General features: G+C 35.1%; 1 protein-coding gene across 5 annotated transcripts in view; it reads right to left on the reverse strand.

The window, feature by feature from the left end:
• PARD3B (par-3 family cell polarity regulator beta) overlaps window positions 1–23286 on the reverse strand; it is a 397678-nt gene that overhangs the window by 168914 nt on the left and 205478 nt on the right. For 4 of the 5 annotated variants that reach the window (XR_014618549.1, XM_084288819.1, XM_084288821.1 and 1 more), the window contains 4 exons: window positions 22022–22151; window positions 16199–16298; window positions 14054–14169; window positions 2459–2503 (listed from right to left, as the gene is read on the reverse strand). Coding sequence is in view for 4 of the 5 variants with exons in the window: in XM_084288819.1 (XP_084144945.1) it covers window positions 2459–2503; window positions 14054–14169; window positions 16199–16298; window positions 22022–22151 (391 nt within the window). In the remaining variant the exon portion in view is untranslated. The remainder of the gene's footprint in view (window positions 1–2458; window positions 2504–14053; window positions 14170–16198; window positions 16299–22021; window positions 22152–23286) is intronic. The other variant, XM_084288820.1, reaches the window with a different exon arrangement.

The following is a 23286-nucleotide window of genomic DNA, read 5'->3' on the forward strand; positions in this document are numbered from 1 at the left end:
ATCTTCCCAAAGAAAATGTTTACAAGTTCAGGCTGTCTCCAGACATGCTTCTAAAATCAGATCTATTTTTTAAGGGAAAAAAATATGGAACTGCTGCTTGTTGGTGCAATATATAAAAAGAAAGAAAGATGGGACTAAACTACAGATCCTTTTAATGTCTCAGTCTTCTGCAGAGTTGTGATAACACTTTTTGAAATTAATATGTGCTACCAACTCCTGAGCTGCTGCTCAGTAACATGTAATATGCAAGGAATGCAGTAACTATAACCAAAAGCTGAGACTAAATGCTTCAAGAGCCACTGCCCCAGAAGGAACAGAAAGGTTATTTCCCTAGAAAGAATTACTCAACTGTGTATTTCATAGAACAAGTCATGTCGAAGGAGAGAAGGGATAATTGCATTGATTGTCAGTAGGTGATAATTAATTCTGTAGAGAAATATGTTTAATTTCCTTAAGTCAAGAATGGGATGGAAACTCTTCTTTATGTAATGAGAAATAAAGTGTTTTGCTCCCAGCACAAGAAACTGCAATATCTCCCTTGGAGCTTTCTTACAAAAAAAGGTACCTACAGGAAGGCAAGGAAAATTGTTAGGAATGAAAAACATTAAAACGGTAGTTCTGCAATGTGATAAAATGCCACCAACATGCATATACATGTAGGATATACAATTCCAAAAACTGTACAATATAAAAGGGATCAGGTAAACGACAAAAAAGTTGAAAGTACAGCTTGATTTTGGATTTTGAAGGGATAGGAAATGGAACATGGGGGAGAGGGGAGGCATAACACACACTTTTCAACAGTATTTGAACAGTATTTAAAGTGGACAGAACCAAGAAAATCATTCACACTCTATCCTTCTCAGAAGTAGCTAGCTCCTTTTATTCTAAAGGAGAATAATAATAAAGAATAATAAAAAAATAAAGTCACAAACTGTAGGATACTTTGGCTCTATTGCTAAGGTGATCACTGATTTCAGCCTATTGAAAAAAGATTTTAGCTATATTCAAGAGGTCCGTGAGGAGTAAGTAATGCAAACAAGCTAGAAGTCAATAAGCATGGGTCTACATCTTCATATAAAATTATTAGGTGTCTTCAAATAGAAAAATTTGGAAGCCAGTGTTTTCAATGATCTGGAGAAATGTGCAGAAAAAAGATCAAATGCTGTTAAAAATGATATGAAGCTTAACATATCTGTAACAACTGACTGCCAAAGAGCTGTGATCTCACCAGGTTTCCTTCCAATATTCTTTGATAGCAGTAAATTCCACTGATCTTTGGAAAACTGCATGATATTGCATGTTTATAGTCTTTTTTCTGCATAGGAAAAAAACCAAGGGCAACGCCCTTAGCTTCTCCTAGTTGACAAGATCATTTCTTTGAAGCTTTCACATTCCCAAAACAAAAAGTTGAAAGAAGTTTCTTCCCCCAGGAGTTACAAGGCATATGAACTACCCCTTTATTCAGAAAGGGAAGCCAAGAGGTTCACAGACTAAGGAAAGAAGCCAAAAGAATGTAGAAAGAATTTGTCTATTTTTAAGTTCAGGAAAAGGTCCTCAGATAAGGAAAATCCACACCAGAGAACTACAAGATAACAGAACCAAAGGAGGACACACAGTTGCATACAGAAGGAATACGATAAACAACCAGGAATCTCATATTCGATCTTCCTTCACATGAATTCAGCTTTTTAGTTCTATCAAAGGAGTGGAAAAAGGCAACATGCAATAATGCAGTAAAGGGGCAGCCAGAAACTTCGGGGCTTTCTAACAATAGAAGAGATCGCTGAATAACTTGAGTTTTCTAGAAAGTTTTCAAGGTTTCTCATGTCAGCTTATCTGTGTCTTGTGAAAAACTGCAGTCTTATATGACGTTTCCTTGAAATTTTTATAATAGAAGAACTGCAAGTTGTACAGCACCATGGTGTGGTTTGTGCAGGTACAGTAATGACAGCAGTATGAACCTTTTTTTTCTCATTTTTTGTTATGACGGCCTAAAAAGTTTTAAAATAATCTACTACACAAACACAGTGAAAGGAACTATGACCTTTTTAAATTGTAGAATATTTTTTGTATTATCTTCAATGTTTCTGGTAGTAGAAGTGAAACTCAGAGCAAGAAGAAAAAGTAATATTTATGTTTTTCAAAATTTATATTGCTTAAGTCTCCACACTCCACAAGACATGTTGAACTTGCCCTGATTTGAACCTTTATCCTCTGTTTCTGACACCTTTACTGAAAAAATAGTTATAGTTCTTCCTGCAAATGACTCATCTACATACACTGCCTGGCACGCTGCAATCCCTAATTAATCGTTGTACAAGCTGAAGTCAGGCCATACGAAGTAATACCTTAATTTGCAAAGCTAGTCCCCACTGTTTCTGTAGGCTGATTTCATTTACTGCCCATACTACTTTAAAGTTGCTGTCTCTTCCTCCAAAATAGAAGAACAGTTTACCTGATTTGCATCCAGCCAATGAACCAACTTTGCTTTCATCTGCCACTGGGGGAATAAAAGAAAAGACACAAAGATCAGAAACTTATTTAAATTCACAAGCCTTTGAAACACTGTCAAATAATTTCAGATGCGCAGCATCCTAAATCTTTAAATTACAATCATTTGTAAAAATTCTTTCCCATCCCCCCAATCCATCTGGGGTGCTTCAAAGTCCACATACCTGAATCAAAGCCCACTGAAACCAATAAAAAACTACCAGTGGTCCTTGTGGATTACAGATCAGGACCTCCGCACTTACACACTCAAAACTGAGTTGTCAGAAGAGCAATTGCATTTGTAAATAACTCATCTTGCCAGACAAATTATGGGGCATAGGAGAGTTGTAACATTTTCAGATCAAAGACCTCAATTGGTAAAAAGAATCCAGATGTGGAAACATTCCCAACTGCAAGACATCTCACTGACTCACAGGACCATCTGCAGACAATGAGGTCTCCAAAAAGATGATCTTTTGGAAGGCTTGCTTTTTTTTTTTTTTTTTTTACATTATGATTTATTTCTATTTGCTAATCATTCCTGTGTAGAATTTCACATCTTATAAAGAAAGATGTTTGCAGTAGTAACAGTTTGCAGACTAGCGAACAATTTCTGAATGTAACAAAAATTGTAATTTTTCTGTAGTTCAGTTTATTATCATATATCTCATGAAAATAATTAAAACACTTTCCCAGAGGGCTGAGTGGAAGAACCAAATGCTATTTCTTAAAATGAATTCTATGCAAAGAAATGGTGCTAATGTAATGTAAGGGATGATAAAACAAGCACAGGAAATGAATGTTAGGCTTGAAAGCTTATCCTTCACTGTCTGCCCAAGCACTCCCTTATATTATGCCTTAAAATGTGATTTCTTTATATGATAAAATAAATTGTCAAGTCATACCAGCGACACTATAAATATGAACATACACAAGCTTTATATAGTGGTCACCATAAAAACTTTGCATACAGGGTATCTGTAATGGTAAGGGAGATGCTATTTTCTATCCAGGGAAAAGCTGTGCAGTAGTTATTAACATTTAGAAGCCGTTCCTGGGAAAAATATCATAGTAAATGTTCTTTTATATTGCCTCACTTTTAGGAAAGCTGATTTTTTTTTAATTTTATTTTTTTAAAGCCCAAACCCAGTACCAGATTCGGGACTGGAATCGTGGAATCCACAACTGGAATCGTGAATCAATACCTGACTGTTTTATCTCCTCTCCACCTTTCTAAGCTGATTGTCAACCATTTCCTCATCAGTAAAATTGACATAGTTACATAGTTTAATGATGTTGAGAGAGACAGATGCAAATAAAGTAAGACGAAAGTAAGACTTTGGCATGTTATGCAGAGATACTGCAAGGCAAAATATCAGTGAGGCTAGTAAAAATTAAAGGTGGTTATGTATTCCTTAGTCTTTTAGCTTCTCTTTAACTTTTTTTTTTTCTTTTCTTAGTCTTTAGCTTTTATTCTGGGTTTTTGTAGCACCTGGAAATGATGGTAACTATTCATATCCTTGCTATGCAGTTTAACTGATCCTGTAACTCAAACCAGAAAAGGATTTTCTACAAGGACAGTTCAAAATCTTTTTTGTTCCTCTTTTCCCCCAAATTTACCTCTAAGGAGAACACGAAGTTGTCACAGAAAACTTTACCACCAAAGGTTAACATTTTGACAAGTTATGATTGTGTGAAAACAAGGGATCATAATGAAAACTGATATGCAACCTTAATTAGAATAGTCCCAAATGTCAACCACTATATTACACAATGATTACTTGGAGTAAGCTATGTTATACTACATGGGAGCTTGAAAAATAATAGATACCAATGTTCACAGCATTTTTTTAAACTATGTTGATGATTGGCTCTGCCTGAGACTAAGTTTTATATTTTTAAGAGGGGTAAAACCATCTGACTTAATCATACTTTACACACCACCTTCAGATGTAAACATTAGATTTTAATACTGGAGGAACAAAGAAAGAATAAAATGGTTAAAAAATGAAAAATAATCTTACCAGAAAACAAGGATAGCATTATGCATTTAAACATACAAGAATTGGGAAAGAAGAAAATTAAAGATTTATATAGTGGTGTGAGCCTTCCATATGGTAATTTTCATTTCAGGAGGTATTACCCTTGGGCAGTGACTTTGAGGATGGTCACCTTTCATTAGACTGAACGAGTGGCACAGACAGGTCTGCTGGATGAGACTTCCACTCATTAGTATCCCCCTTCCTCTGGGAACAAAGAAAAGACGACAGAAAAGAAGGAAAAGGCTAATGGGAGATAATTGCTCATTTCCTTCAACTACCTTATGTATGTGTAAGTTGAAAATTTTGTAACTGAAGACTTTATATAGGAAGTACATTAAGACTTCTTGTTCCACAAAACGGTATTTGAAAATATTTCTCCTGCATGATGTTCAAAATTGATGCAATTGTTCAGTAACAACAGAAGTAGTACTTCTCTGGCTGTCCTTCCTGGTTTTGGAAGAAAAGTTCCAGCTAGATGGAAATTTCTTTAAGTTTATTCTAGTGTTGTTTTTTCTTTGCAGAAAGGCACCTGAAGTATTTTAAACAGGGAAAATATACTGTCTATCTTTAACACTAAAGTAAAACAAACAAACAAACAAACAAAAAAAAAAACACAAAAAACTTGTTGTTGCAACATCAAAAAGTAATTACATTGCAACTAACTATGAACAATTTCAGCTCAAAAGGATCACACTTGGGAATGCTCAGTGCCAGACTGCAGTATATCAGGAAAACGTTTATAACAAAATTTCAACTGCAACTATTTTTATGGGAACACTGTAAAGACTACGTATTCTTAGGCTAGAATTGATGCATGCAACGTATTTAAATAAAAAAATCTTGGAAGGATCAGTGCAAGAGAGTAAATACATTCACAAAGAACCTTCTCCTTAACTTGTAACCCAAACAAATAGGTTATATTTTTAAACATCCCTGAAACTCCAGGTATGTTAGTTCATGAAGTTTTCAGTGTTTGTGAGCATAAAACATTCTATCTCTTTTAAAACTAACACCTATAATTTAGGAGCTGCATTTTTATCACAGAAGCCAGTTAGATACTTGTTGTCAGTACTTGAAGTAATTACTGAAATGAAAGTGACTGAAGTTCTACAGCTATTTAAGAAAAGCACAGACATTTGGGTGACTAGCAAAATCACAGATTATGTAAAATGAAGTATTACTAAGACAAACAAGTCTCTCCAGCTCATAGCAAACAACTGATACTTTTTTCCCATGCCAATAACCAAAAGGTTAAAAAACTGTATGTCAGGAATAATCAGTTGTATTAGAACGTCTATGGTAATATTCCCAAATGCTGTTTCGCTTTAAGAAATGAAGTCGTAGTATTCAGCAACAGTAAAAGCAACCACAAAACATCCACATCCTTCCACCTAATCTTTTGATTGCCATTTCTGTACCCCACTCAATATAACTAGTGCAGCAATTTTATTTCAATTGCGGGATTTTCAGTGGTTTAGTACACAACAGATCTTCCGCACTGCCTCAGAAACAGTTTGCATCTAAATACTGTCCAAGTTTACCTACAGGTCAAACTTGTTCTGAACTACTGTTTAGAGAAGTGCAAAGCAATGCTGTTGTCATCTGTGACAATCAATTTTCTTCCTTTCTCCCAGTACAATCTCTGTGCAATTATATCATTTTTCCCCAAACAAGGAGTCACTACTATTCACAAGATACAGGGCACTAGTCTTCAACTCAGTGCCTCATTTCTGAATGATTAGATTTGCCACATTGCCCAATAGCTACTTAAAGTCTTCTAAATGTGTGGAAGTTAATTGTATTTCTGTTGAACAAACTGAGACATACGTTTGAAGACCAACTGCAGTTCTGCACTCACAAAAGAAGCAAAGAAGGATTTTTTTATTATTATTTTTAAATTACAACAAATGGGGGAGAAAAAAAAAAGCGCCTAAAACATCAAGGAATTTCCTGGAGAACAATTTTCCATTATCAGTGTGTATGAAGTGCACTACAAAATGTCTTACAATTAATCAATTAAGAAGGGCTGTATTCCCAAACCACATACACAAATGATGCTTCTGTGCTTTTTAGAATCTGCCAATTTCTGTGGTATAAACAACACATGAAAATAAAGCAAGGCAACAAAATGGTCACTGCTTTTTCCAATGCACTGTATCCATACCCAGCCCTTTCAGCATAATGAAGGCACTGCATCAGCAATTAATTTTAGTCAAAGACACTGCCAATGACATAATTCTCCTGCCATATTTATTTCCTTGGTGAAACATTCCCCCTTCGAGGAGTGGCATAAATTACTCACAGAGATTGTGTCAGATCCTGGCTCACAACCATCACTTAGAAAATGCTGTTAGCTGTTCTGGGGTTTCATTGTAGTACCGCGTACAAAGACCAAAGACCTGTTATTAAAACCTACTGAAGCAATGAACTGTGCATAGTAGGAAGGAAAATCTTGCACAGTCTTAAAATCTTTTCCTTCAACAATTCTCTCTATTCCCCTCCCTAGCGATGGCAAGACTTTACAGAAGGGGCCCATCTCTCCAGTTCTGCAGTCTCCTGGATATCCAACACCTACGCATTCCTGAAAGATTTAAAGTCCTTGATAGGCTCCTGTTCACTTCAGTGTTGATCATTTCAGCAGCGAAGCTAGCAGAACACTTGAACGAGGATTAAAGATAACTTTTATTCACATGGTAACAAAGGTAAATCCACTCAGCTTGGTGTCATCCACAGGCTTGCTGAGGGTGCACTCCACCCCAGTATCCATGTCACCACTACCTCCCTCTCACCTCTGTTCCAGTGAAACTGTACAGGGCTAAAACTGATCCAACTCACCCAATACACATCTCCCATATGTTATTCTTCTTCCACACTCCTATGGTTAAACCACAAGTTCCTAGCCTAATCTGTCATTATTCACTGATTGAGAATATTGATGCAGGAAAGATTTAAAATGAAGTGTTCTTAAAACTATTTTGAGATTAAGACTTCTTTATCATCTGTATTTTCTCATAGCAGCTAAATATTAACTTATTTGATATTTTCTACCTCTAATACTTCAATAGTGCAAGTACATTAACAGATCAACTTACTTCAAACTTAGACTAAAGCTGTGTAAGAAATTACCACCTCAACCACGTGTTACCGTTTTCCCAGCTCCACCACCATCACAGCTCATGGGATGTTCCCAGTCAGCTCCACAGCAAACTTTTTGAATCCTAAGAGGTTTCTACAAAACCAGCCAAATAAGTTAATATTCCCTCCTGTCCTCATCTGTTCTTATGTCACAATTCACCTTCCCCTCAAACACATCACCCCTGATTTGGTGTAAAACTTTGTAAGAGAAATGACCTTGCTAAAAGCCTTTCTTGTCACAAAGAATAAAACAATCTAATTTTCAGTTCAGTCCCACTGTGTCCCTCCATTCATTCCCTACTTGCAGGCCTCAAGAAGAAATTTGAAAATTATTTAAACCAAGAAAACTATGTGCTGTGTTCATTTCTAAAAATTTGTTCTGCAGAGTAGCCTTGGAAAATAGGTATCTAATCTGACAGTACTATGAAGTTGTTCATGACATGAGCTAGAAAAACTTTAGAACGTCTCCTGGCCCTTGATCCCAAAGACAATTACAGCCATACACATTGCAGGTTTTCCTAAACCTATGACATTTTTCTTTCTGAAAAGTCCTCTTTAAGAGTTGGTTTTTTAAATTGTTGTTAAAGTCCAGTAGCGCCAAAAAGCCTATTAGAATTCTGAGCCATCTTCTCAACATTCACGTTCCTATGACCTTAACTGGCTTCTAAATGCAGATCTGAAGTTGGTTCCTTACATACAACCTGGTTAACAACACAACAATTTTAAAACAGCGTGCCACTTTTGAGGACCTACCAAAATGCATTCTTTTAATTGCATTTGAACGAAATCAGTGCTTTAACTGAAGAGCAATATCCATTAGCTCTGCCTGGTTCTCATTTGGTTACCTTTTGAGATATTTATTTCAATATCCAAAATTGTGAATAGAATAAGAATGAACTGGTTCATAGAAAACTGCAAAGGTAACAGCTAATAGTACTGATTGCATTTTCCACATCCTTCTATAAACACTCGTTTCTCTTTGTTTTAAGGTGTTTTAAACCTACGTACTGTTATCTAATGCATCCCTCATTAACAAAGAAATGAGCATTTACTTAAATAGTGGCTTCCTGGCAGAAAACTCCATACCACTTCTTGCATATTCACTTGCTAATTATTCTTAAATACACAAATGAAGTTGGCCGATATTTTCAATAAATATGCTCCAAGGTTAAGTGATTCTGAGTATGTCTAATTATGTTTTAGCAAATAATATTTCACTCACATTTAAAATCAAGTAAAGGGTATTTCCATTTCTTCAGGCTTTAATGCTTAATCAGTTAAGATCTATGGGTTTTTGCTTTTTATGGGGAAAGGAAGGTGGATTTGAGTAGTACCTTGGGATACTGGTCATGGGTTATTATAACAACATCCTTAAATACAAATCTACAAAGCCTGAATTGATACACAACAAAATAGTTATATAATCATATGATTCAATTTCATGCTGCTTCAGGTTAAAACAAGCCACACTTTCATGTGTTTGAATACAAACCCCATGGCTGTAGTTTTTACAGTACATTTCTGCATAGACTAAATCATTCCTGTGCATAAAGATTTACGGAAAATAAGGGTATTAGAGATAAATAATAAAACACCTTTTTTCATTTCTTTTTCTTTTCCTCTTTCTTTTAATACAACAAGAAAAAAATCCATATTGCTATTTTTTTCCACATAAATTACCTTTTAAATACAGTTAAAAGAAAGAAAAACCACTACTGAAAATGGGTTCTGATGAGCGGTTATAAAGAAGTTATTTTCTAGACAACCAATGCTAATGTACAGGAAAATGTGTGCACATAGAAGGAAAGGGAAAATCATCTTTCCAATGACTTGTATAGAAGCCATTGATTTCTTCTTCTTCATTTTCATCTGCCATTAAGTTTCAGAAAAAAGCGTACCACTTATTTGTGGAGTGGGAAGGCACAATGACACATGTATTTCTAGCATTTCTGCATTTGTTTTGCTAGTTTTTAACACTATGCTATAAGCACAAGTTCAAACTTGGCAAGCAGCCTAAATCTAATCAGTACAGGCATGTAATCCAAGCCAGACTTTGGCTGGCCCTGCACATATTCTTGAAATCATGGTAAAAGGACACTTATTTTCCCTGCTAATATATTCAAACACCATCACCCATAACATAAATTTACACTACCAAATGGACATCTCAAGTGCCACGATCAGTAAAAGAAAACATGTGGCTGTGCTCTTCTGTCACCAGTTCAGAATAAAAATAGACAAGGCAAAGAAAAAGATATACCATAAGACACGGGTAACATAACATAAGAACTAACATAAGAACTCTGCCAGTGATCCAGAAAGTGCTGTTGTTATCTCAACACAGCAGCAAGGTAGAACACTGGAACTTAGAGCTGATATGGAACTAATCTGTATCCTATTATCCTGAATGAAGCAGTAGATTTTAAAAAGACTTAGGTCGCTGACTAAATAATGGATGCTAAAGCACAGAACCAGTCACACTGCAACCATTCCAACTGCCTTCATATACCTGGTACAAAGATGTCTATACAGATGATGTAGGATTTTCTGCTCACACCTACAAAACCAAATAAAGTATCAAACTACCACTACTATTACACTACCACAGATCCTTTGTTTATATATATTTTTAAAAGATATACTACAACAGTATCACACACATACCACTGATTTGTTTATAAATTGCATTCAGGCGAAAACTAATTCATCTACAAATAGAAGTTCTTCAAATACATCTCCAGACATTGCCGATTTTGGATTCATGTGATTTGTGAATTTAGCTATTAAGGTTCATATAACTCACGGCACATGCATAACAACACAGAACCCTGCCTGAACAATCAGCTGGTTCATATCTTCTGCTACTGTCCAACTGCTAATCAACAACACAGATACACAAACAGTCAATAAACTAAACCATTTCTTCCTATTGGTGAGTAACCTACAGCTTTTGCTGCATGTGCCAAGTCCCTTTCATTGTTAGATTTGAGATGTGGAATGACAATAAATTGATGCTACATCTTAACTCTACTGCACACTATTTGATCACCCCTGTTTATATCCTGATACTATTCACTGAGGGTACCAATTTACAATTACAATAATTATTATTTTGTAAACAGATATGACTGGAAAACAGATTAAGCACTCAAAGGTTTCTGGGCCTAAAATATATAGAAATGAAAAGATGAACATCAATTTTAAATGGGTTTTCATTGTAAATTTGTATAATTATAGACTAGTCTTTACTTAACGGATTTACTTCTTGTGCATGCATCAACCCTGATCAAAACCAAAAGATCCTTACTATATAATTTCATTAGCCCCCTAATTTAATGAATTTAGTATATTGTCATGAGGTTTCCAGTCTGTAGCAATATGTGGATTCTCAGTGCTTGTGTTAAAAATTTTCTGTTAACTGCCTTTGATGATCCTTCTGAGGATGCTGTTGTATAATCCATGCAATTTTCATCTCCTAACTAAGCATCTAATGCATTACATGTATACACATATTTCAAGGTAAAGTACAATGTTTCATAAGTGGATAGCAGTACAAATTTCACATTTATACCCCCATATTACGCTAATTGTGTTGTCTACAGAGTTCAGGATCATATTTTGGTTTAGAGAGACCCAAGTGACTTCTGGACCTTGTAACCTTAAAGACTGACTATGTCTTCCCACATCGGTGGTGACATACAACTCAGACAATTTGTTTTAAAAGGAAAGAAATTGAATTTAAGCCACATTTTGTAAAGTCTCAAAGTTCTCCCCTGAGACTTCAATTCTGTTATTTTTCTGTTCATCATATTAGTTTTATTTATTTTGGAAGGGGATTGGAGACCTTTAGAACAAAAGAAAAGTAATAAGTGCACAGCATCACATGACAAACAGAAAAAGGGGGGCCGAGCAGTTATAAAACCATTTTCAGATAGCAAAAACTTCCTTTGTTACCAAATCCGCTACAAAATTCCTCTGTGGTAGCCAACAAGTCATTCTCACAACCACATCTCTGGATCTGGACGAAAAAGACAGCAGCACTTCCCACCCCTTTTGTGCTGGCAAACATCACACTGAAATCAATATTGGGTACTTAGCTGAATGTTGGAATGAGAAGTTACTATGGGTCATGACTGTTGTTAAATAATATGAAAAATATAAAAGCAAACTAATATATTTTCCTTCTCCAAAAAATCTATTTTGAGTGTGCATTATACCAATACTCTGTTTGAAAGAACTGTTTTAGATACCAAATTATTGGAATTTTATTTGCATTAGAAGCATTTATATTGCAGTTATCTCATATTTTCATATTTCTTTTCCCTTCACCTTTCCAGACTAAATAGGCTTCTGCCTAAAATCTTTCTTAAAGTGGAAAGTTGAGCGAAGTGTTTCACTGCTCACTAAAGAAGGACTGCAAAAGGTCGTAATTTCATTTTTCTATTGGGTAAACAACTTATTCCTGAAATGCTAAACTCAGGTTTCTTACTCAGTCTTTTTTTCCCAATAAGTAACTAGCAGCCTTATAAGAAAATGATTACATGATTACAGTTGGGCCCGTTTCCTTAATGAAATAGAAAAACAGAAATGAACAACAAAAAAAAAAGTAATAAACCTACCTTCAGAACATACAATTCTCCCACATCATCATATGCGAGAAGGATAAAACATTACCATTTCTAATCATTACCCCTTTTGTTTTTTGTTTCATTTCAGAAGAGGTATTTTCAACAGTTACCATCTGCATACAACATTTTTACTTATTTTTGTAGACATTAAGGATATCTACACACTTTTTTTTTTTTAACCATTGATTCAGTAAATCGTGTAATTCTTAAAGCATCAGTTGTGCACGTCAAGAGCAGTTGCAGATCGTTTATACTCCTTTGAAACTTACAATATAAATGAACAGATCTGGAGAAAAGGAAGTACAAGTTACCTGGTAGTTCAGAACATGCTCTGAAGTGCATTCCCATTGCCTAATTTTACACTGCTGCTTGCAAACATTCTATCCTATTGACTTAAGGGGGAACTGTAAATGAGCCTTGCTAAAAATAGGCCATAAGGTTGAACAATATTTTTTCTAGTTGACTATATAAGTATATATTTTGACTCAAGCTTGTAAACTCATTTCTTTGTTGAGTATGTACAGTATTTCCATTCTGAAAAAACATATATACTAACACATTCTTTGTCAAAAGGGTGGAACAGAACTGCAAAAGGACTCATTTCTGGTCTGTTCATGCAGTAAATTTAAATGTGAAGTTTTTTCTTCCTTAAGAACTTCTCAAAATGGATTCTTATTATTTGTTAATACAACAGGTATTAATCCAACGCTTTAGTTTCCTAACACTCCATTGCAGAAGCACTTACATTTTATGATGCATTAAAATAATATTGCAGCAATGAGACAAAAATCAGTACCAAAATTAGGTCAAATCAGAACACTTCAGGAAAAAAAATACCAACAACAAAACGGTACCTTGAAACTATGTAAGAAATTAAACAGTTTCCATTCATTGTCTATAACGTCTGGTCCAACAAAACAGAAATCTGTTATGAAACACATCCTAATGACGGCCCTCAAAGTTACTCCCTCAACACTTTAACTTGAAACAGAAAGATAAAGGATGAGTGCCACAAAGAAGAATTAAAAGGCAGAAGACAAACTTACTTGGTTTCTGATTCTTTGCAGCTTAAGAATCTCATGAACTTTTCCTTGAACTACCATCAAAACATGACTCACTTTTCAACTGCAATAACCCTTCAATCTTTCACTCACCAATGTTTTACCAGTATTGAAAGAACCATTTACTTTCTGTTTTGTCCACCCTGCAGGATTTTCTCCACAGCTTTGATGGGTAGAGGGGACCATAACCTTACCACTCTTCAAGCATTTGTAAAGATTTTCTGCAACGCTTTGATTTTTGTCACGTGTATTTGTCATTGTCAATGAAGACATATACAGCTTGTCTTAGGAAAGTTAGCCTTTGTCCACTGCAGTTTTGTAATCATTTATATTCTATATGAAAATGACTTCTGTTATTGCTGTTTTGCTATATTTTTAGACACACAAAACTTGTACAACAATTCTTTCTGTTTTACAAAAGCTCCCTCCTTTCTGCAGCTAAGATTTCAATACAATGGATAGAATGTTCCTTAAGAAAAAAGAAATAAACCTTTATTCAGTTTAATAGAAATGGTACTTGCAATTAGATGCTACAGGAGACAGACCATTGTCCCCGTCACTGCAGATCCTCTGCAGAACTTACTCCCTGATGCTCCCTGATGTTTGCGTTTAAGAAACAAAAGCAAGAAACAGAGATGGTGCAGATGTGCTGAGGCTAAAAAGCTGACCTGTATGTCACCCCACCCCTTCTTACCCAGATCCATGCTTTTTGAGGCTTTCAGATTAATTGATTCAGACTGCTTGGCTGGTGTCAAAGATCTGAAGTTGATGTGCTGATCTGTTAAATACATTGCAGAATTTGTGATAGGGCTGCAGGAAAAAGAAAAAAAAAAAAAAAAAAGTAAAATATTTAGGCACCAGCTCAAATCACAAGCAATCTAATTAAAACATGCAATATATATGTTTTTCTTCCTCCAATTGCTTGCAGCCATGCATTTTAAAATCAATCATTGATCCTCACGTTTCATTTCTGAGACTTAGCACCTCTAGTCACTTGTTCTTCATAGCAGATGCAAATACAAATGTAAATGCTTAGTGATATTTGCTGCTTTTACACAATTCATATTTCATTTAGCAGAAGAAAGGAGAAACATACAAGTACTTGCTAGGGATTTGTGTGTATGTGTTTTGCTAGTTCCATTTAACCATTACATTTTCAAATAACATGTTACAAAAAGCTGGAAAAGATGTCACCCATGTACCTCTTTCAATTCTACTTCTTCCACTATCTAAAGCTGTTTTAGAAGCATACAGCTACCCACCTCTTCTGCAGATGCTGGAGGTTTTATGGAGACTGCCATAAAACTCTGTAGAATCCTAAAGTATAATGCGTGGGTTTTGTTTTTACTTATTTGATTTTATATCAAGTTAGGCAAATATATAAACATTTAAAAATTCTACCTGATTGAAAATCAACATAGCTTTAATCTTTGAGGAGTCAAAACACCTCACTGAAATGCATCAGAAAAATTCCACATCATTTTTCAATAAGAAACAATTTTCTTTTCTCTGAAAACAAAGATTAAATTAAAAAGATTTATTTCTGAACTATACAATAACAACAGATTTTTCAGTGTCAAAACATTTCCTCCATTTTTTTTTTTCCTACTAAAATGAATTTTCTGTGAAATCTGCATGGCTTTCCACAGGAATTCAATTTTGGAACTTTTGTTCTGAATGGAACACCAATACAACACCGGGAAAAAAAAAGTCAAGGTGGGAGGAAAGACCTGTAAATACATTATCATTTTAGTACATCATTATCATTTAAGGGAATGTTTTCACTCCCATCTTGTTGAAAAATTGGCAACTGATTCTAGCAAACAACTGTAGTTGCAAATTCAGTACAAATTTCCATTAATCTATATAGAATTTTGTTTGTTTACCATGACATACCTACACACCTGCGAGAGCAGAAAGTATGTAATTACTATAGTAAAATTACTGTCTGTTATTATAAAAAAGAATAATTCAAGGCATCCATAATAAAATATATGTACCCATATATGTACTCTTTGATTCTACTTGCAGTTGGTCATTTAAAGGCTAGTTTTTAATCACATCCATACACACAAGCACAGAAGTATACCTATGTTTTTAGTTGAAAAGTATACTCTCCTCATTTCATTTAAATAAAATAGTCACGTGACTATTACAAATGTGAACATACACAAAATGAGTGAAGTGTTCAATGCTGAATTTTCCATACTAGGTATTAAAAGTATGATAGGCTGAAATAAACGTTTTGATTTGTAACCAGTGCTACCTGAGAGAATTCCATACTATTAGACAAAGTAGCATTTATCTGAAAAAATCTACCCAACTCGTTTATAACTTGTGAAGTGTCCATTGGTAACTTTTTCACTTACACTTTTCAATGTTCACACTTACTGAAACTTCATTTTCAAAGCTCAAGAACTTCTTTGGCTGACATGCCATATAACAAGATTTCGTTTTCTACAAAGTGAATTTGGCTAGGACTTTTAAAACTTTAAGAGACTTCAGGCACTGCATCTATGTATAGCATCCATTGGTATAATTTTTAATTGACTTTTTTTCTTTAAATTTTGATTATGTTTTGGGATTATTTTTGTCTTACTGAACACATGCAAGGTATTGCAACCCCACGTATTTTCAAGAGGAGGCATAACGCAGCTTATGAACAACCAAAATGAATAAAGCGCTGAATACTAGAATAACATCAATATATATTAAAGGATCAGATGACTATTAAAATGGTGGTAAAAATTTTACAAAATAACGAGTGATTTTGAAATCAATTAGAACTATTATCACAATCAATTAGGGCTGTAAATATTAAGAATAGACAAAGTCCAACCTATGATTATAATCTTCGTTCAGCAAATCCTCCGTGGGATGTGGTGGTAGAGGTGGAGGGGTTTCATTTTCACCACTGCCATGATCAGACACTGGCAACTCTGAAATTAAAAAGAAAGGGTGTCTGTGTTAAAAAAAAATAATAAAATAAAAAGCACAGAAACAAGTACTTAACAACAGTTCATTGATCAATGACTGGACTGGAAGGCCTTAAGCAATTCTGAAATGACTCACAAATTATTCAAATCCCTAAACTAACTAAACTAGAATTAAAATCATACCAAGCAGAAAATATATCCCTTGAGATTTCCTGAAGAGCTGATTTTCAGATTTGCATATGCATAATTAAAGACAAATACAGGGAAACTTCGTGCTTATAGTGAAGTTGAGTGCATTGCTTTACTTCATTTGAGTGAATTTTCACTTCTACTGTATATCTGCACCCTCACTATTTCCAGGTTCTTGATTTCATTTCCTTTGATGGGGAGTATTTACCATCCCTCATGTATAGAAGAGAGAAGAAAAATTTCTGTTATCTCCTGACAAGACAAGAAGGAGGGTCTTTCTGAATTACAATCCTCATTTTCCTGGTATTAAGGCAATTCCTTCCTTACCTCTAGAAAAGACATTCAGTTCACACCAGAAAATTACTTCCAACCAAGAAAAACATAAACTACTCAATTAAACCACTCAGTGGTTTGCTAAGCAACAACACTTACATACCTGAGGTATTTAATATGAGTGCTGTGCTTGCTATAACCAGTTCATTATTGTCTTGTAAATTCACGCCTTGCAGTATAACAGGTCAGATCTTATAAGGAGTCCCTACGTTTTTTTTTTTTTTAACATAGAACATGTCTTCAACCCTCCTTCTTTTCTGTGAAATTTTGGATACTTCATTCTTAGTCTTCAGTGGCAGATAAGTGATTTAACAATACCTACACATTGTATGTTCACAACCTGTTTTGTTCATTGTATATGTTGCTAGATTTTTTTGCACAATCCTATCTGAAAGTACTAATGTGATTTGAGAGGAAAATGGTTTAGAGGGAGGGAATTAAGCTAGACAACAACAGATTATATTTATTACGTAAGTGCACTGAAGTTGTTCCCTAGAATCAAACCAGTCAAATAAAACAAACAAAACTATGCTATTAGCTCAAGGATCCTACAAAACAGCAAATTCCTATTGGCTGGATAACCTGTTCAGGATCAGAATGCTATGGAATAGTTCAAAACCTTTGTCAGGAAAAGTGAGAACATCATCATCAGAATAAAGGGAGGGTGAGCGGATGAGATGAAAAGTTCCAACGGGATATTAAAAAAAAAAAAGGATTGCCAGCCTGACACAGAAAACGGATATGCTACCCAACATACATGCACACTGAATAGTTGCAATTAAATATTTTTTTCTGGTTGCAATTTAAGGACAGGAAACATGAGGAATAAATGGCAAGTTCTCAAAGTAAAAAGAATATTTAACAAAGGGAAACTCGAACTGTACAAGGTAATTAAATGATTTAAAAGATGAAGCAAATCAGAAGATGAAAAAATGTACCCATGTAAAATTATTTAGACTTGCCCAAAATAAGCAAACTACAAAGCTCTGCAAAAGCACTGCAGTATATTAAGCAAGTAGGAAATAAAATGCAGGTGAAATTCATGTCAGTGACTGCAAAGTGATACACATGGGAGTAGGAGAAAACTCTTGACACATACACAAAGGCTATTACATTAGCGATTGCCACTCAGGAACAATACCTCAGAAGTGGGCTGGATCATTCTTTGAATATATGCTTAGGGAAGTAAAAGGCAAAGAAACATTCACAGCCTTAAGAATAAGTCCAAACACTCCACCTCATCCTGCAAGTAAATGGCATGCCTAGTTTTTAAATAACATCTGAAGTTTCATTCTTTCATTCTTGCTTTCTGAAAGAGGATGTAGTATAATTCAGAAACTTACTGAAAAGGTAGCAAGGATAGTTAGAATATGTAAAAACATTCCTACAAGGAACATGAAGTGGAAATATTTAATTTAGAATAACAAGCAATAAAAAGGGATATAAAGGAGTCTATGAAATCATAAAAACTATGTGCTATGAAAAGGAATCTCACTGACCATGTCACACACAGCATGGCACCCAGTGTAACTCTCAAGTAGCATATCCAGGACAAACACAAGGCAGCAGTTTTTCCCGTGCAATGAAATCATGGATCTCATTGCCATTACAATGTTTTGGAAACCAAATTAAAAGAAAATGTTAAATAAACGGACTAAAAGTCAGGGAGGTATCAAAATCACAGTCAGACAGAACTTCTGATTTAGGAAGTTCTTAAGGCACTGACCACCCAAAGCAGAAAACATACGCATGATGATACTACACCCTCCCCTGTTGTCTTACTCTTTTCTCTGAGCAGCCTGCAATGGCCAGGGTTGGAGACAGTATTGAGTATATTGTTTTATTAACTTTGATTCACAGCAACTGATATGTCTCTTCACAAACAGTGTTTGGTGACTGGTTACCACTGGCATTTTTCTTGCAGTAGATAAGAACATACAGAAAAACATCAGACTTCCTGAGGGAATCAGGAGTGATGACAGCAGACTAACTCCCAGCAAAATTAGTACATGAGCAAAAAAAAAAGATAGAACTTAAACTAAAACGCCCCCACGTTCAAGACCTCAGGAAAAGATCTTAATAGATACAAAGTGGTCAGAGGAACAGCCAAACTATTAACAAAATGCACCAAATTTTCAGACATTAAGCATTTCAGGGAAGTAAGTATTTGTAAGATACACGTAATGTTCACAAACAAAATCTAAAAATTACTTTCAAATGTAAATTTTTAATTTTCTAACTTGACATTATGACAAGTATAAAAACACAGATGCTTGTACAACCACAAGGACTTGATAGCCACTGGTAGTAGAGATATTTTACGATTATTCTACTACTTAACTATAGAGATGACAGCATTTCCTCTACAACCGTATATAATAAAGGGTTATAAGAAATATATAAGAACCTCTAATGAAACACATTCCAGTAATCTTTCAGCACCAGAAATGTAATGCTCCTGGCACTGAAGTATCGTTTCTCAAAGAGGCTTTCTCAGGAGAAAAAAAAAAATCCACACACCCAACCACTGAAACTGCAACAGCTTGGCAGCAAATGAAGTGAGGACCTGAAGGCAGCAAGTATTATTCATGCAAAAATAGAACAAACACTGACATTTCAATATTAGATCAGTACCCCCTCCCCCTTTATTTAAATATCCACAGGCAAGACAGAATGTAATGTTTTGGCTATAACCACTTTTCCCTAGACATTAGTTTTTCTTGCTCATGTATAATAAAAAAGGCTCTTAAAACAGACAACAGTATTAGCAAGCCAAGCTTCAGTGTGTTTTTGCTGAGCTTTTATATGAGTTTTATTGGTAGGAGCAGTGAATGATACTAGAAATAATTTATTGGAAAACATTAATTAAGAAAGTGACATTTTATTAAACCTAATACAACTTGTGTCATTAAATTGTTGCATTAGATCTAGTATTACATTAAAAAGCTCTTCTACCTTTCATTGTTATTTGTGATGTTGTACCAATCGGACCTCCACCTCCAAAGTCTGGTCAGTACACTGTGAGAATGCCCAACTGGGGCCTGCTCTTGCTTGTATAAGAAATTCACCCTGTCTGAGATTCATTTCCTTAACAGATGTAGAATCTGAAGTTCACAGCTCAGTTAAATGATGGTTGGGCATAAGCATAGTGCTTTGCCTTTATGGATGCCTTAAAGGATTAAGGTCTTTTATAAAAAACAATGAAAAAAAAAAAAGAACCAATGACTTGAAATAAATAACAGGCTGATATGGAAAGCAGAAAGATTAGCTCTACAGTAATTAATAGTATGAATTCAAAATCTGAGAAATATGTCTACAATAGGAAGGAGTACTATAAGGCCAAGGTGTCTTTCGTCAAGAGCATTTCAGATCAGAATCCTATTGCCAGCAACCTTTGACAACTTTTCAGCTCAAAGTGTCTGTACAGTTCTCCATCAAGACCACAATAAATTTACTGATTATATGCCAAATCTTTAATAGAGATTTCAGAACAATGATACTTCCAGTAGGTTCCCAGTAGCACTACAACAACCTTTGTTGTGTATTGTCCCTTGACTCCAGTTACAAACTGCTCCCAGGCCATGGCTCAGAAGCCCCGGCCATGCCAACCCACCCCAATGATAGCCCTCAACAGCACTCCAGAGCATCCTTACTCCATCCCACACTCACTCCTCTGAGGCCATCACATTTTTTTCTCCTTTTTCCTCAGCTTTTCAAAGTAACTTGTAGACTGCTATCTCTACCTGTTAAATTCACTTAACTTCTACTGAGGAAAATATAACCATAAATCAAATCTACAGATCGTCTTGTTCACAGTTTCCTCTTTTAAAAATTATCATTATTGACTGAAAAACTAAAAATAAGGTTGAACTCTGAATGCTCAGTATTCTGTTCCTATCCATTTCTTTTTAGCTTCCACAAAAAATATGCACAGTCATATGTGCATTTATGTTTTCCATTGCTTGACAGGTAAAGTAAGGTCTTATGCTATAAATATCACATACTGAAAGAAAAACTTAAAAGTATACATACAGAAATGCACTGAGTGTTCCTAAAATTCTTCAGAATAGCAGTTCTCAGAGTCTTTGGGCAAACCAATCACCATCGACCGTTAAAATAAATCTCCTGTTTGCTATAACGCTTTCTTACCGTTATTATTTAACTAAAATATGTTTATTGAAAACATTGATTTATGAATGTGCTACAAACTAATCATCCTTATTTTCAGAGCACAGTTGGAAAATCCTCATTTGAAAGTACAACTCTTGCACAAATTTTGTTTTAAACTTCGTTTAAGTGACAGGTTACCCATTGCAATTCACTTGCATCAATCACTCCAAAGCAATTGTGAATATGTTTTTAACAAATGGCTTTAAAGGTGTTTACTATCTTGTGATCCTCTGGCAATTGTTAACTCTACAGGGCAGGCTAGCTCTAAGGATAACACTATTTTCCTTTAACTACTGAATCAGTATTAACTCCAACAAGAGAAACATAATGTAGATCTAAAGAAGATCTGTTCTTACAATGTTGGAGTCTAAATCTGTAGTATCTAAACCTTGCTGAGCCAGGTACAAATTGGACAGATAGTACAGTCTGCCATCAGAAATGAAAAAAGACAGGAAAATAAACGATCTTTAATGCTCTTATATGCTTACATTTGCTCGTACCTGTAGGTTTTCTTTTCACAATGTACAATCCTGCCTTTTTTAAAAATAAATTAATTAGTGTAATTCCAATTTGTAAATTAAGGGAGTATTTCTAACCTTTGAACAAATTTTACCTTTTAGTCTAAAAGTAGCACATGTACTTTATGAATTTAACAATTTGTATAAATTAATTTAGCTTATAAAAACATGGGACTTAAATCTAAGCATTCAATAAAAAAATCTTTGTACTCATTAAAGATATATATAAAATAAACATTTTGACAACATACATTTTGCACTCATCATTTGTTTTTTATCCAACCTTACGTGTTGGGGCAGCGAGCTAGAAACTGTTACTTAAACTGGAATTTGTGCCAGGAATCTAATTCACAACTTCTGAGTCAGCTCTCCCACCCTCTCTGGATCTTCATGACTCAAAGTGTGCACTTAGTCTAATTAACTGCTTTTCTAGCAGCTTTGTATTTCAAGGAAAAAAAAAAAAAATACAAAACACAATAACTTTCTTTTAGCATACAGAAAAATATGAGAGACCACCTTGTATTCTTTCCTGAGGACTGCACGTTACAAATTGCTGAAGAATAGTATCATTGCGTCGGGAAACAGCTGCAAAGTTGTGACTCCCATCAAATGCTGATTTTTTAAAAGCCCCCTGGTCCAGGCGGTCCTAAGGAAAAAACAGAACCACATGTTGTATTAAAAAAATTAAATGTTCAACAATGCAGAAGATCAGACTATGGACAACGCAAAAACAGCATAACGTGTTCGATGTACATTGCTTACTTGCAAATATGAAATGTAAAAGACATCTTCAAAATGACTGTTGTTGCTGGTCATGAAATCAGACAATCTCTAGGCACCAACAATCTCTGAGTGATGCACAAAAATGAAGAGTGTTTTCTTTATGACCCACAACTGGCTTCATTCAAATTCTCCATCTGGGAGGGCAGCTTGTGACATTGTCAACACAAGAACACGGGCAATGCCAATGGTATTTTTCTGCCAGCCAGCTGGTTCCCTTCTCTCAGAGATCGAGTACATATGTTCCGATGATCACACACTAGAGCAGTTTTGCAAGGAAGGAGTTACACCAAACTCCCAAATGCAGGTCTTCTGGCTAGCAGCTAAACAAACTCCTGTCACACCTCTAGTCAGCTTTTCTTTTGAGACATCCCCCCCCAACACATGCCATATCGCCTAATTTATTCTCCTGAGCAGTTGTTCAAAAGAAAAAAATAATCACAGTTTCTACAACTGGGACAGACCCAAAAAGACGTTTCTGTACTTGGTATTCAGTGAAAACTGAAAACTCACACAGAAGAATGTTATGGCTAGTTTTCAGAATAACCTTTAAAGTTTCTGTATTTTATGTCTGTTTTGGTTTTGGCTTTTGTTCATCATGCCAGCAAATGTTACAGTAAGTATAATTCCTTACATTACATAGTCACATCTACAGAAGAAATGCATGGATCTAACCCATACCATTTAGTTGTTCAATGAAATAAGATGGCCAATGCTTTGGCAAGTGATTGCCTGCAAACCACTGCATAAGAAAGGTGTGCACTAAATCACTTGCAACCTGCCTTACAAGCTCCTGAATTAAACACAAAAATCAAGTCAGCAAAATATGCACCTCAGCTCAAAACACAAAGCAATATTGGGATGCTCATGGTGACAATACGGCTACAAATCTGGTCTCAGTGGACAGGCAGCACACACAACATTCTCCCCTCCCTTTTAGCACAGCATGAGCCCTTTGAAAAGGCTTTGTACAGAAACACACCCGCTGCACACTGACAATT

The sequence above is a fragment of the Netta rufina genome (genome assembly GCF_964035555.1).
Source record: "Netta rufina genome assembly, chromosome: 6".
Lineage (NCBI taxonomy): Eukaryota > Metazoa > Chordata > Aves > Anseriformes > Anatidae > Netta > Netta rufina.